This window comes from Uloborus diversus, chromosome 5, assembly GCF_026930045.1.
Source record: "Uloborus diversus isolate 005 chromosome 5, Udiv.v.3.1, whole genome shotgun sequence".
NCBI lineage: Eukaryota > Metazoa > Arthropoda > Arachnida > Araneae > Uloboridae > Uloborus > Uloborus diversus.
The window spans coordinates 93,997,891-94,012,614 of record NC_072735.1 but is presented as its reverse complement, the minus strand read 5'-3'; the positions used below and the strand labels follow the sequence as shown (position 1 = coordinate 94,012,614).

Here is a 14,724-nt window from a genome sequence, read left to right as displayed (position 1 = left end):
TAATCATCAATGGTTTCAATTTTTTCGTCGAAGGCTGAATCGTTTTTTTTTTTTTTTTTTTTTTTTTCGCGTTTTACCAATTCTATTTCTCAAGTTTTAAATGTAGACAAAAGATTCCAAAAACCTTTATTTGTAACTATTTCGATTTTGTGTAAGTTTTGGCAAAATTCATAGCCATAGCAAACGAAAAAAAAAATGTCCGTATTTCCAACTTTTAACCAGATAGCTACGAAGGCTATTCAAAAAGTAAAGAACATTTCAGTCTCACGCCGCCAGGAGCGCACCGATCACGTATATTTTGGTGTGTACTCAGCATCTCAGCCGGTATTCGGCCATCACAACGGGAACATCACTGCGCTTCTCGTTTTTTCAATATTCAAATTTAAAATGTGCGCTGCAACTGAAAAACCCGCCAATTGTGAGGTGCGGTCTATGATTCGGTTTTTGGGGGCAAAAAACCTGGTTCTGTTCAAAACTCAAGTATCTATCACCAGGGGTGTGCACAGAAATTTTGAAGCCCGTCACAAATGACTTTTCCAGGGCTCCCTCCACATTGTTTTTCCCCAGACTTCACACATAGTTTTAAAAATATTGGACCCCCTTCAGGCTCGGGCCCGGGTCAACAGGTGTCCCTTCTCCCCTCCCTCTGTGCACGTCCCTCCTGAGTACCCTGAGCACGTCCCTGAGTGTACGGAAACAACGTAATGAATGAAAGTTCCGTCCGGAAATTGTGTATTCAGTTTAAAAATGGCCAAACTAACGTTCACGATGAAAGGACTTTGATGGTGAGAGAGTTTTTCCCCATCCGCCTTATCCTAGTCGTGATCTTGCACCTAGTGGTTTTCACTTGTTTCCAAGAATGCAGAACTAGTCAGTAGCACGGCGCTGTGATGATGACGAATAGGATCTTCGAGTATGTGTCACTGAGTGGCTGAGATCGCAGGCGGCAGAACTCTACGACGAAAAAATTTCAAAGCTTGTTCGCCGCTATGATAAGTGCCTCAATTTGTATGGTGATTATAAAGACAAATAGAATTTTAGTCGCCCTTATAGATGCATGTTTTAAAAAAATTCTGTGCTCATTTTTTTTTTTTTTTAATTCCTAAACCTTCCTTACTTTCTGATTAGCTCCCGCATAACGTTGTTTCAAATAATGCTTAACGAGAGTGTACAAAATTCATGTGCTGATTAAACATTTTTACTGACTCTAAAAATTTTGACATGCGTTGAGATTTCATCAACAAAATTTCAGGAATTTTGATCAACGGGAAGTAACGGTGCCATTCATATAGGAAGCAATTTTTCTAACAGGACAAGAATGCTACAGAACTATTGACAAACGTTCTCATCAGTCACTTAACGGCTATGGGCGCAACTAAATTCATAGATTCTGGTATTTCCTCCAGTCGCTAATGAAGTTAATTCTTTATTTTTACACAAGAGTTTAACACCTGTAGTTGAAAGTTGTTACTATTAAATTAACAGTAAAATTCTTAACTAGATAATATACATATTGGTGCTTCCATTCTGGTTATTTAAGACCCAAATGCGAAATCAGAACACCATTTTTCAGAGTATAATACCACTCCTCCTCCCTCCCCCAAGCCAGAACCTATATTCTCAAGTGTTACTATACCTACCAAACCTTGTACGTCGTAACATATAAAACTGTTTCTGAATTAATATTTAAAACCCTCAGAAAAAACTATGGTAGGTATTACTAAGTACCTTCTACATTGAAAAAAAAAATCAGAAACGTTTCTGGAAAGTAATGGGCAACTGATGTGCCCAATTTCTGCAAATGACGTATCTTGCAAAAAAAAAAAAAAAAAGAAAGAAAGAAATGTTTTCCACTAAAAGTCAGTAACCTTCCTGAAATTATCCTGGAATCTTTTAAAGTCAGTCGTGTATCTGGAACCTTCACAGAAAACTTAGGTAGGTTTTACCTTGGCACCTTCCTGCTTTGCAAGAAAGATCCAAAAGCACTGTTGCAATCATGACCAAAGCTAAGACGGAATTACAAGTAAGTACCATGAATATAACTAGCCTGAAATTCTCGCAAAGCTATGGAATCCAGAGAGTTGTTCGCTCGCTTTGTGGGCTTAGTAAATCTAGACGGGACATAACGAGCAGTAGCCGATACACTTATTAAACACGCTCAGTTTATCTTTCTACTAGTAGCTAAAAATATTTTTCACAACAGTGAGAAGTCTGAATTCGTGTAACTTGGAGCAATTCAGGAAACTTTTTTGACAAAGAGACTTGATTTCCTCAGGAAGTGGGGGGAAAACAAACAAACAAATCTGTGAAATCCCGAAACGTTCCACGGAAATAATCAGTAACGTTTCGGATTTTTTTTTACAGTGTCGCGGAATGAAATTAGGTTATTTTTTATACCCACGTACATTGCGAACAAGTCCTTTTTAAAATAAGCTGATTAATCGGTGTTACAAACTAAAGAAAACTTTCCAATTTCAGAATGTAGATATGACAACTTTCAAAACTGCTATGATTTTTACTGCTCTAATGATTGTTGTTGATCAAACTTACGTTCAGGAACCTTTCGACTTTGCGCACGTCTCCACTTTCAACTTCTTGAAAAAATTCTTCTTCTTCCTCCTTCAGTTGCGCTAAAGGCAGACTCCCGCGCCTATCCTCCAGTTCAACAATGACGGATGGCGGGGGCGGCCCACCGGAAGGTGGAGGTGGAGGTGGTGGAGGACCCCACCCCTGCTGTGGACCAACGTTGCTGGTAGAAGCAGATCTTCTTGCCATTAAATTCTCCCTCGACATAGTTCAATATTTCTGGAAAAAATTAGAAGAACGAACTACTAACCCATTACAGACGGATCATGAGTTTACTTGCGCATCTCGGTATCTGTCGCGATCGTATTACGAATTTTCTTGCATTGCCTATACAGTACTAATACATGCTACCTGTATTTATATAAATCTATATTTGCTATGTCTAACTAAGATTTTGTATTAGAAGTAAGTACATCAAAATAAATATAATATGGCAAAAAATGGTCCCGCATAAATTTTCCGCCCACTAGTGCAAGATGAAAAAAAATTGGCTGGTACTTAATGTCCTAAACATGAAGGAACATGTGTGAAAACTGAAAAATAAACTTTAAGCACTCCAAAAATGTTTCTAATGTACATACGTTAGGGATAGTAGAGAAATTAGTTCGTGCTGTCCATGGTCAAAACTAAAGCCAAGTAGCAAAAAAAAAAAAAAAAGGAAGGTTGAACATTTTTCTAACGCGTGTCGAAAAATGTCAAGTTTCTTCATCATTGGGGCTTTTAAAGTTAGGTGTACTGGTACTTTTCCGTTACTTGATTGGTGAATTGTTTACTTTCAATATTGGTGGAAATCATAGAGTAAATTTCTTTACTCTGTGGTGGAAATAGAAAGCATGACGGCAAATACTATCGTAACCACGCAGTTGCTAAATGTCGCCAACTATGAAATTTTAAGTTTGCAATACCGGTGAAAGATTTAAAATGCGTTGACGTGCTCTACCATGGGACATAGGTTTAAATATCCAACCTGGTAGAATTACGGTAACCGGGCCGCCTTGGCGTATTTTTTCAAAAAGTGCCAAATTTGGCGCCTACGACTCAATGTAAACAAAGTACTACAATGTAAGCAAAAGAAATTATCAAATGAGAGTTGACCCAAAGACAAGGGGCGGAGCTTCGGATTGCTCAAACTATCACCTTGGTAACTACAACAGTTTATTAACCTTTTCCTTTCTCTGATTGCAACCGTAAAGAACAAAAAAGCATTAAAAAATTTTTTTTCCTTTTTAAAATATTGCAAAATATGAAAAGAAACAAATGATTAAGCTTATTTTTTTATAGAACTATATTATTTTTCTTACATTGTAATAAAGTTTGCAGAAAAGACAAATGAGAGATAACTTTTTTCAAGATGTTAACTTAAACGTGGGAAGATAAAGCGCAGTATCTACAGAGATGAATATTTGAGACATAAAAAGAAACGTGTTTTGGATTCGATACTAACAATAGCGAAATGATGGAATTTGACCTTTTTGTTTTTTCAGTGGAAAGCAAGTAAGCAAGCTTGTACAAAAAAGCTAAAGTACAACCCATGACGAAAATCGAAAAAACATTTTAAATAAAAAATTGCCGATACTGCTCTTTACGTTCCCATTGCAGTAATATCGAACTCACTTTTTTCTCTAGGAAAAGAAATAAAATATCATGATGTATGTGAACGAAAAGGTTCATGACGTATATGGTGTTACACTTTCTATCAACATGTTTATTTTCCTAAAGAACATTAAAATGAAACATAAATTTTTACCGAAATTTAACAATAAAAGTTGGATAGAACACGACATTAGTCTGAAATAATCTGAGAAAGGCTAAAGCTATTAAAAATACTTATTGTTTAATTAAGACTTAAAATGATCTACTAAATAAGTTAAATCGCATCAAAATATACATTCAGAGAACGTTATCATAACTAAAATTATAATTCTAATTTACTGAATAAGTGGTTACGATAATTAATAAATTTTAAATAGAACAATAAAACATGAAGGAAATAACTTACTGCGAATACATTCCAAAAACGTATCCAAAAGGTATGAATAACTAATTTTTAAAACTATAACTTAAAAGAGTCAAAAGTGACAAACATTTCGCGATGTAAAATTTTATAAAATGTTTCGAAGATCTGAAAATGGGGTGGTTTCCTTCAGTCAAAAGTACTACTTTTAGTCATTGAAATGGATAGAATGAGAAAAAAAAAAAAATAACATGGGCCCAGAAAATACTTTCATTTTTCCAGCAGTTTTTTTAAATTAATTTTTTAAAATGTTCGATTTTTCAAACAAGGCGTGGTCTTTATGAAGTCACAAATGATGCTTTTTGGCGCATCTTTCTACTACGTTTCCACGTTATGATAATCAAGCAGCGAATTAAATTTGCACTCTACGCTTGCTATCAACCATATCATTGCCAATCCACTTGAGTAAAGATGCGAATTAAATATTTAGCTCTGTGAGAGTGGTAACACAGAATGGCATTTCACCATTTGTGATGTCATCGCCAAGAAATGTAAACAATGAAAGCTCACCGATTTAAGTATTTTTTTTTTAAATATTAAACTTAAAATAATTATTTTAAAAATGGTCAGATCCTATGTTTTTAAGCATGCTCTTTCAGAAACAAATACTTTTGAAATTTTGGAAATGACCCTATTGAAAAAACACAATATATGTTACCAAAATTTTAGAAAAAAAACTCCTTTGAGAAAATTAAAAATATTATTCTAAGGAATTTTAAAAGGTATAACTTTGATATACCCCCCCCCCCAAAAAAAAAATACGCACCAAATCTGGTACTCCCTACGGACTTTTTAGGGTTGCTGTTTCTTATTTTGGTGTTGCCAATTCAGGTTTTTTCAGCTTTTAGGTTTTTGCTGTTGCCAAATTTAGTATTTTCTAGTATTTTGTACCATTTTTTGTTTTTTTTTAAAGTTTTGTGGCAACAAAAACAGGTATTTTGCTTGGCGAGAAAAAGAAGTCGCCAAATTTCCGATTGGGGGGGGGGGGGTATATCAAAGTAGTTACTTTAAAAAAAAAGAAAGATTTATTGGAAAAATAAATTACAATTTTGTAAAGATGAATTCTGAAATGGCTGATTGGCCAAACGAATAGCAAATCAGCTTTGGTGTAGGGTTACCAAAATTGCTCCGTCTCCAAGGTATTGTAGCGGGTTGCCAGAATGAAATACTTATCGCCGCGACACGGTTACTGTAATTCTACCTCCAACCTCGCTATATTAAAAAAAACAGGGAAAAATGTTTGACTTGATTCATTCTCTAATTTAGAAATCATTTTCTGTCGCCAACTCATCAAGCCTCTAACATGGCTGTAAACAAATGTTATTAACTTTTGTAATGAACTATTTTTTGCATGTTTGACTATACTATTTGATTTTCCACACGTTGCTTTAATAAAATAATAATTATTATTATTACTATTTATTAGTATTACTTTTAGAAAAATAGCTTAGCGCAATTTTCTTTTGATGCAAACGTTTATATAAAATATTACTGTCCTATTATTAAAAGTAATTATTTTGAGAAAAGTACTAGAAAAGTTTGGCTTCATACGTACCAAAATACTATGCCATAAAAATTAATAAGTCTTATGATTGCTTTGAATAACATTAAAATTTCTCATAATCATTTCCTCTTTGTGTTTCAAACCACTTTAATGACTTAAAAGTAGAAACCTATTGCCATACCAAATACACGAATTCGTAAATTGTAAATATTTCATTTGCGCAAAACAAAATATTGAGTTTCAAATATGATTACTGCACGTGAATTTAATGACCTTGTAGGCAGGGCCGGATTTAGACTTAACGGGGCCCCAACCTATTTCATATATCGGGCCCCTTTTGTAGTTTGAACAACGTTTTCCTCGCTGGTGTAAGAGGAAATTTTTGTCCCTTTATTATGTTTGTCTCTTTCCTCTTATACATATAGCAATGCTTTTACTTTTTGATCGTTTTTTAATGCGTTTTTTGGAATGTCCTTTTTGGACTGACTTTAAGAGGGAGAATTTTATCAAGAGAGTGAGTGACCCAGGGCTCCCCTTTAAGTGGAGTAAAGAATATCCCCTATTGTAGGAGGACCAGGAGTTCCCCCCCCCCCCCGGAGGAAATTCTGAAAAATAGATATAAAATTCTACATTTTGAAGCCTTATAAAATGAAGTTGGAACTACAAAAATATCAGGACAGAAGTAGGCAAACAAAACTTTCCTAAAGTAATATAATATTTTGCAAATTAAGATAATACACAGTAAAAATAGTTTTTGATTCGACAAACCAAGGACAGCAGTTGACAGAGAGAAAGAGCGTGGGAAGAGAAAAGACAATGCATTGTTACTTGGTCATATTGGCTTTCGGTACAATTAGTTTTAATCACCCTGCCAACCCACCGACAAATACAACAATGAATTAAATATAAAATCATCAATAGTAAAAAATGTTTTAAAAGAAATGGTGAAAAAATTTAGAAAATAGGTTACAAGAGAGTAATATTATACTACCCACTTGAGATAAGAAATAAGATTGGAGCCCACTTTGCTTAGGATTTTCAAAGACTTATCTAATTATTTTCAAGGACTCTAGAACAATAAAAAAAATTTAACGCGCTTTATCTGTAGTTCCAGTCTGATATTTTAGTAGTTGATTGTAAATTTTTAGTCCTGTTCTATTTTGTACAGAAACAGCTATTTAAAATTTAGAAGAACAAATGAACTGATTTTCATTACAACAACTTTTCTTCAGTTGCAAGTGGGACAGAAAACAAAAAGGAATAGAGGTAGTTTTTTTTTTTTTTTTCATGCTAAATAGATTGACAATATGCAGAAGTAAAATAAAAGCAAGCAATAGCAAATTAATTTCCAAAATACTGCATTCGGAATTATATAAATTGCAAGATATGAAACATGTGAATCACAAAAATTTGTAATATGTATCAGAAACGTGAGAACCATGGTTTTTACATTTTTGGTGCAGGATGTAGCAAGGAGCTGAATTTGTCATATATTGGCATTCCTTACCCCCCCCCCCCCCCCCTCCCATTTGTGGTTTGCAGTCACACTTTTCCAAATTTTTAAGGTTTTTAAGCACTAGAAAATGAAATCTATTTTAAGTACTTTTTTTTAACTTCCTTTTACAAAAAAGGAAGTATTGTATTCGCGAAAAAATCTCACTCAAAAATCGGCCTTAATTTCCATTTTACTCACCCCCAAATGAATGTTGAGTTTTTTTTTCGACCCGACCACAAGTACATATGTACCTAAGAACGTATAGACGCCCGAAATATCCATTTTGAAGTTTCCCGAGTTAATTACAACGAGTTTTCTCGTGACGTATGTATGTACGTATGTATGTGCGTATGTGTGTATGTATGTCGCATTACTCAAGAACGGAATGTCCTAGAAAGTTGAAATTAGGTACTTAGACTCCTATTGGGGTCTAGTTGTGCATCTCCTTTTTTGGTTGCATTCGGATGCTCCAAAGGCGGTCTTTTACACCTTTTTGGGGGGAAATCATTGTTAATTTTGATACAAACTCAAGTGGTGTTATAATTTGGCGGACACTTGGCGATATAACGTCAGTCTTTTAGTCGCCAAGTTTTGTCGTCAAAGTTTTGTCGCCAACTTGGCGACAAATTTGGCGGTTTTTTTTTTAATTTTTAATCTGGTTTCAATGTGGTCATTGTTGGTGATATTTAGAGAGTTAGAGAGAGAATCACATTAAAATTGCAATAATAGGGAAACAACATTAAATTGGTGTAAAAGGAAGTCATGTGATGCACACATCAGCTCGTTTTTACTTTAATAAATCATGCTAATTTCTGGGACTTAGGAGTCCTTAAGCTATAGCTTGCTCGTAAATCCAGGCCTGCTTGTAGCGAACATCGCAAAGCCTTTGGTTGTAACACGCATTTGTAGAAAAACCGAAAGTATTAATAACTACTACTTTGAATTTTTAGAAAACATTTTGAACATAGACTAATCATTGAGAAGGAATAGATGGAGAGAGTGCAACCCTACTATCCCGATACGGCAACAGTACCATGTGACTTGGGGAGCAATTTCGAGTTGACCGTAACCGCTGAATAAGTTTTCATTAGCTGAAGCCATGCATGATAACAACCTTTAACTGTAGAAGGGAAAAATTAGATTTATAGTAATAGTGCAGTGTTCTAGCATTGTAAACTGTGAGGAAAAAGCCACACCAGGAGGTCCAGTAACTTTTCCCTAGCATGTACGAATGTTTTTTGCTTCTAAATAAAGAAAAAATAACATTTATATGCATTCAACGAGTACATATTCCACAGTTGCCTATAATTTTTAAATTTTTGTACTTATTTTACCAATAAAAGTTATAAAACATTGTATATCTTGAGTGCAAATAACATTTTAGTTCTATAAAAACACTTTTTACTTAACTAGTAATATTTTAACGGCTCTTAAGCATTTTGTGTACATTTGCTTTGTTGGCGGGTATCTTCTCGCCAAGCTCCTGTGAACAGCAGATGCGCGAGAATAAAGATTTGCTATTTTTATGTTTCAATTTAAATACTAGTATGCCTGCGTATGAAATCATTTCAAAACATTGATTACAATACATATGAATCCATAAGTTTTCAGTCAATAACAGAACACTTTAAACTATTTGTACATGCCCGTCATTTTAGGGAATAAACATCAAAATACATGAAAAATGCAATTACATTATATTTTAAAATCCGGAAAGAAGTGGAGAGAGGGAATTTGAATGATAGGCCCCTGTATTTGTATCCGTTACTTATCTTACTACTATTATATATGCGAAAGTTTGTCTGTATGGATGTATGGATGTTTGTTACTCTTTCACGCAAAAACTACTGAATGGATTTTGATGAAACTTTACAATAATATAGCTTATGCATCAGAATAACACATAGGGTAGTTTTCGTCCCGTTATGGGGGGCAAAACCCCCTTAGAGGGGCAATAAAACACAATTTTCGTATAAATTCTCTAATATGGGGATGAAAAAATACTTGCACATATTAACGTTATATGTCCATCGAAAGCTCTGATTTGGTAGAATTACGGTAACTGGGTCGCGGCGATAAATATTTCATTCTGGCAACCCGCTACCTTACCTTGGCGACGGAGCAATTTTGGTAACCCTACACCAAAGCTGATTTGCTATTCGTTTGGCCAATCAGCCATTTCAGAATTCATCTTGACAAAATATTGTAATTTATTTGTCAATTAATATTTCTTTTTTTTTTTTTTTTAATTCCATAGAATATAATTTTAAATTTTCTCAAAGGTGATTTTTTTCTGAAAATTGGCAACATATTGTGTTTTTTCAAATTTCATATCTTCGAAACATTTTATGAAATTTTTCATCGAAAAATTTTTGTCACTTTTAACTCTTTTAAGTTATAGATTTTAAAATTAGTTATTCATACCTTTTGGATACGTTTTTGGAATGTGTTCGCAGTAAGTTATTTCCTTTATGTTTTATTGTTCTATCTTGTATTTAAAATTTATTAAATATCGTAATCACTTATTCAGTAAGTTAGTATTATAATTTTAGTTATGATAACGTTCTCTGAATGGATATTTTGATGTGATTTAACTTATTTAGTAGATCGTTTTAAGTCTTAATTAAACAGTAGGTATTTTTAATGGATTTTTCTCGGATTATTTCTGACTAATGTCGTGTTCTATCCAACTTTAACTGTTGTTAAATTTCGGTAAAAATTTATGTTTCATTTTGATGTTCCTTAGGAAATTAAGCATGTTGATAGAAAGTTTAACACCATATACGTCATGAACCTTTTCGTTCACATACATCATGATGTTCGATTTCTTTTCCTACAGAAAAAAAATGAGTTAATATTACTGCAATGGGAACGTAAAGAGCAGTATCAAGAGCAGCAAAAAATTTTTATTTAAAATTTTTTTTCGCATTTTCGTCATGGGTTGTACAGCTTTTTTGTACAAGCTTCCTTACTTGCTTTCCACTGAAAAAAACAAAAAGGTCGAATTCCATCATTTCGCTATTGTTAGTATCGAATTCCCAAAACACGTTTCTTTTTATATTTCAAATATTCATCTCCGTAGATACTGCGCTTTATCTTCCCACATTTAAGTTAACATCTTGAAAAAAAGTTACCTCTCATTTGTCTTTTCTGCAAACTTTATTTCAAAGTAAGAAAAATAATATAATTCTATAAAGAAAAAAATAGGCTTAATGATTTGTTTCTTTCCATATTTTGCGATATTTTAAAAGGGAAAAAAGAATTTTAATGCTTTTTTTTTCTTTACGGTTGCAATCAGATAAAGAAAAAGGTTAATAAACAGTTGTAGTTACCAAGGTGATAGTTTGAGGAATCCGAAGCTCCGCCCCTTGTATTTGGGTCAACTCTCATTTGATGATTTCTTTTGTTTACATTGTAGTACTTTATTTACATTGAGTCGTAGGTGCCAAATTTGGCAGTTTTTGAAAAAATACGCCAACCCGACCCGGTTACCGTAATTCTACCTCTGATTTTTATGCTGAAGATGGCACCTGTTCGAAATTTCTAAGTAGAATAAAAAACGAGTTATAAGCTAAGCCATGTTCGAAGGCTTTCCTCAACTCAATACAATATTTAGTGTATCATCTCAACTCCTTGTTTATTATTATGCGGTAAAGGAGTTGGAGCCAGAGTTGCTCTGATTTGTAGCCCCGACTTCATAATAAGCACCGTCGCGTCGTCTGAAATATATTGAATGCCAAAAGAGCGATTAGGTGCCAAAACGCGACAACTTCCCAGCCAAAAAAGTCACCTGACCTGGGAAACATTGGATCCCAAGCTTATTTCACTGAGACATTTGCTATGGCTCCCTCCATTAGTATTCCTTCTCAATGAGACTAATAATAAGAGTAGACCGAGCTATGGCAACCCTTTTGCTGCTCACAAACCAAACCATGTGACTGGTGCGTATTATATAGCAACGGCGCGGCGGGCATTGATCGTAGCAGACGACGTCTTCCATATCATTCATTTCAAAGAAATTATGTTTGCCAAGAGCTAAGTATTCATAACACCCAAGTGTATGAAAATGGTGCACTACTGCTGCGCATTTCCTTGCAAAGAAAAATATGTAAAAGGATTAGCTGTAACATTTTACAAGTATGCAGTATCTTAATGTATAAAAATCTTCTGTGCGGACGTTTGTGACCATAAAGCTTTTAAACGGCTGGACCGATTTTGATCAAATTTTTTGTGTGTAATTAAATTGTGGCAAGCATGGTTTCGAAGTGCGATGGATCGAATCGGAAAAGTTTTTGTTAATTAATTAATTAATTTAAACATTGGATGGTTATATCTCCCAAATGATTAATATTTATTTTAACCTATTGTTGAGCGAGAACTGAAATAAATATTTAACCCGTTGCGAAAGGACAATAAGAAAGCCAGCTCTGTTTTTTGTAATGAAATTTCCTATTGTGATACGTCAATTGAGAATAGATAAAACGTAGAGAGAGTGTGAAGCTTTCATTTCTTGAAAGCAACGATTTTAGGTCCTGTGATATATTTTAAAGTAAAGTACTGGAAGGTTCACACAAAACGTGTATTCTGTCGTTCTAGTTGAACCATGTGACCGGATCAATACTGTAGGTTTTCCTAACCAAATGATCAGAAAGTACCGTACCTAGCAATATTTGTTTCTCGGCTGAAATCCATCTGAGTTTTGGCACCAACGTCAAGAATACTTTAAGGATTATCTAACTAATCAGAACATTATTAAAGGAAAAGATGATGGAATTTAAAGCCGAAACAAATTTTATTTTCGTCCAAATAAATTACAGCAGGATAGTTCTGTACACAAAAGATCAGTGCAGTGGGAGATCTTTATTTTTGGTGGAAAGAACAAATTAGGCATTATATGAAGTTTTAAAAGTTTTCGTTCAAAAGATCGGACTGCTAATCGGTCGAAGTTGGCTTCGCTCACTGATCGGCTGGATTATAGTAACGTGGTGGCTTGGCAACTTTGGCTATAAACAATAGAGTTGCATGATCATTTGTTTACATTTTAAAGCTACTGTTAATGTAATTTATTGTATTTTTTGTCTATTTGGCGAAATACTTCAAATTGCAAAGAATTGCTTTTTTTTCCAAAGAGTTTTTAGTCATTTTAGTTGAACTATGTTTATTTTACATCGGGAGGAGAGGGGGGAGGGATGAGTGATTTTCACTAACTCAGAGAATTGTTTTTACCTTTATCATTTTTTAAACGATATGCTTTCGATTGTTTTATTCTTTTCATATGGGGGATGTTGCAGCGGGATTTCCTGTTTGTTCTAGATGAGTAGTTAGTTTTTTACACTTAATATTTGAGGACACTTTTTATCCTTTGAGTATGGATAAAGGAACAAACCATCAAGTACAAGAGAAAAAATAATTCATAAAACAACTGCTCAGTGGGCATCATATAAATCAAGTTGCAATAAATATACGCATTCTGACACTAAGCAGCTTAAAACATTTTCTTTTTACTTATTTTTTTCAACAAAAAGGTTCAAACACTTGATAGTTTATTGAAATTTTTTAACTTTTCAATTTACAAAATTTGAACAGAACAACGTCTGTCGGGTCCTCTAGTTATTAATATTACATTTTATTTAAATTCTTGCAATTTTTCTTTTTCGAGCCTTGTTTCGCTATGAAGTTCATAACTATTTCTCTAAAATATTAAGTTATATCAGTGAAACACATAGGAATACATTTTATACACTATTTTGCTAGCTTCTGGAAATATTTTTATCTCAGAGAAGTGAAATGCATTTTGAAAAGTTTTTAAAAGAGTTAGCAAGTTAGTCTTAATGTTGGCGACAATTTTTCTCGCCAATGGGGTCGTTTCCAAAATTTTAAAAGTATTTTTTTCTTAAAGAGTATGCATAAAAACATGGGATCTGACAATTTTTTAAATAATTTATTTAAGTTTAATACTTTAAGAAAAAATACTTAAATCGGTGCGCTTTCATTGTTTACACTTTGTCGTGTGACATCACAAATGATGAAATGCCATTCAATGTTGCCTTTTCAGGACAAAATATTTAATTTGCATCTTTACTCACGTGCATTGGCAACGATAAGGTTCATAGCAAGCGTAGAGCGCAATTTTAATTCGCTGCTTAATTATCATAACGTGGAAACGTAGCACAAAGATGCGGCAAAGTGCATCATTTGTGACGTCATCAAAATTACGCCTTGTTTTAAAAATCGGACATTTTAAAAAATTAATTTAAAAAAAACTGTTGGGAAAATTAAAGTATTTTTTGGGTTCATGTAATTTTTTTTCGCTCATTCTATCCATTTCAATGACTAAAAGTAGTACTTTTGACTGAATGTAACCACCCCATTACTTTTCAATTTTCATCTGCTCGCTTCGCAAAAGGAGTTTGAGTCACTCGATCGTCGGATACTAAATATTTTAGTACAGCTTTGTCACAATCATTGAAAGAGTTGGTACTTTGTCTAAAATAACGTTCAATATATGAAAATTTCAATAACTGGGGCTCTTGGCAGCTTTATTAATTGTCCCCAATTTTTTTGACGCCAAAGACAAAGAACTATCGACGGTAACTTTATGGCATCCCAAAATTTGGCGGGATCCAAAATTTGGAGTTTTTATGCTGCCATTTTGAAAGCGAAAAAAAAAAAAAAAACTTCTGGGATCTAGAGCGGAGTTACTATACCTTGCAATGGTACAAAAAATGTTGCAATTGTTGTGGGTTTCAGTGCCAGCTGGACAAGACGTATCTGCTATTAAAAAAAAAGTTTCTTCAAACATTAAAAAGGTAAAAGGTTTTTAGAAACAGAAAAGTGTTGATAGACAAAGTTGGTTGACTTTTCTTGCTTTTAAGGCATGAGGTCAAGCACAAAACCTCAAAAAGTATCAAATATATCGAATTTACATGCTTGTTTTGATGAAAGAAAAGAAGAGAAAACCTGTTAATCAAAGTAGTCGATAAACTTGGCAACATATTTCGTCACAAGATTTTTTAATATGTATATTACTTAGTATGATTTCTGATCACATTGCAACTGGTTGAATTATTCTGCTACTGGCTGATCTCATAGTTAAGCTATGAGAAAAGGTTTAATATTTAAAGC

General features: G+C 33.7%; 1 protein-coding gene across 1 annotated transcript in view; it reads right to left on the bottom strand.

The window, feature by feature from the left end:
* LOC129223023 (short transient receptor potential channel 3-like) overlaps positions 1-2,793 on the bottom strand; it is a 49,614-nt gene extending 46,821 nt beyond the window's left edge. Inside the window, exon 1 of the mRNA XM_054857587.1 lies at positions 2,551-2,793. Coding sequence (XP_054713562.1) covers positions 2,551-2,793 — 243 coding nt within the window. The remainder of the gene's footprint in view (positions 1-2,550) is intronic.
* Between the last annotated feature and the right edge of the window lie 11,931 nt (positions 2,794-14,724).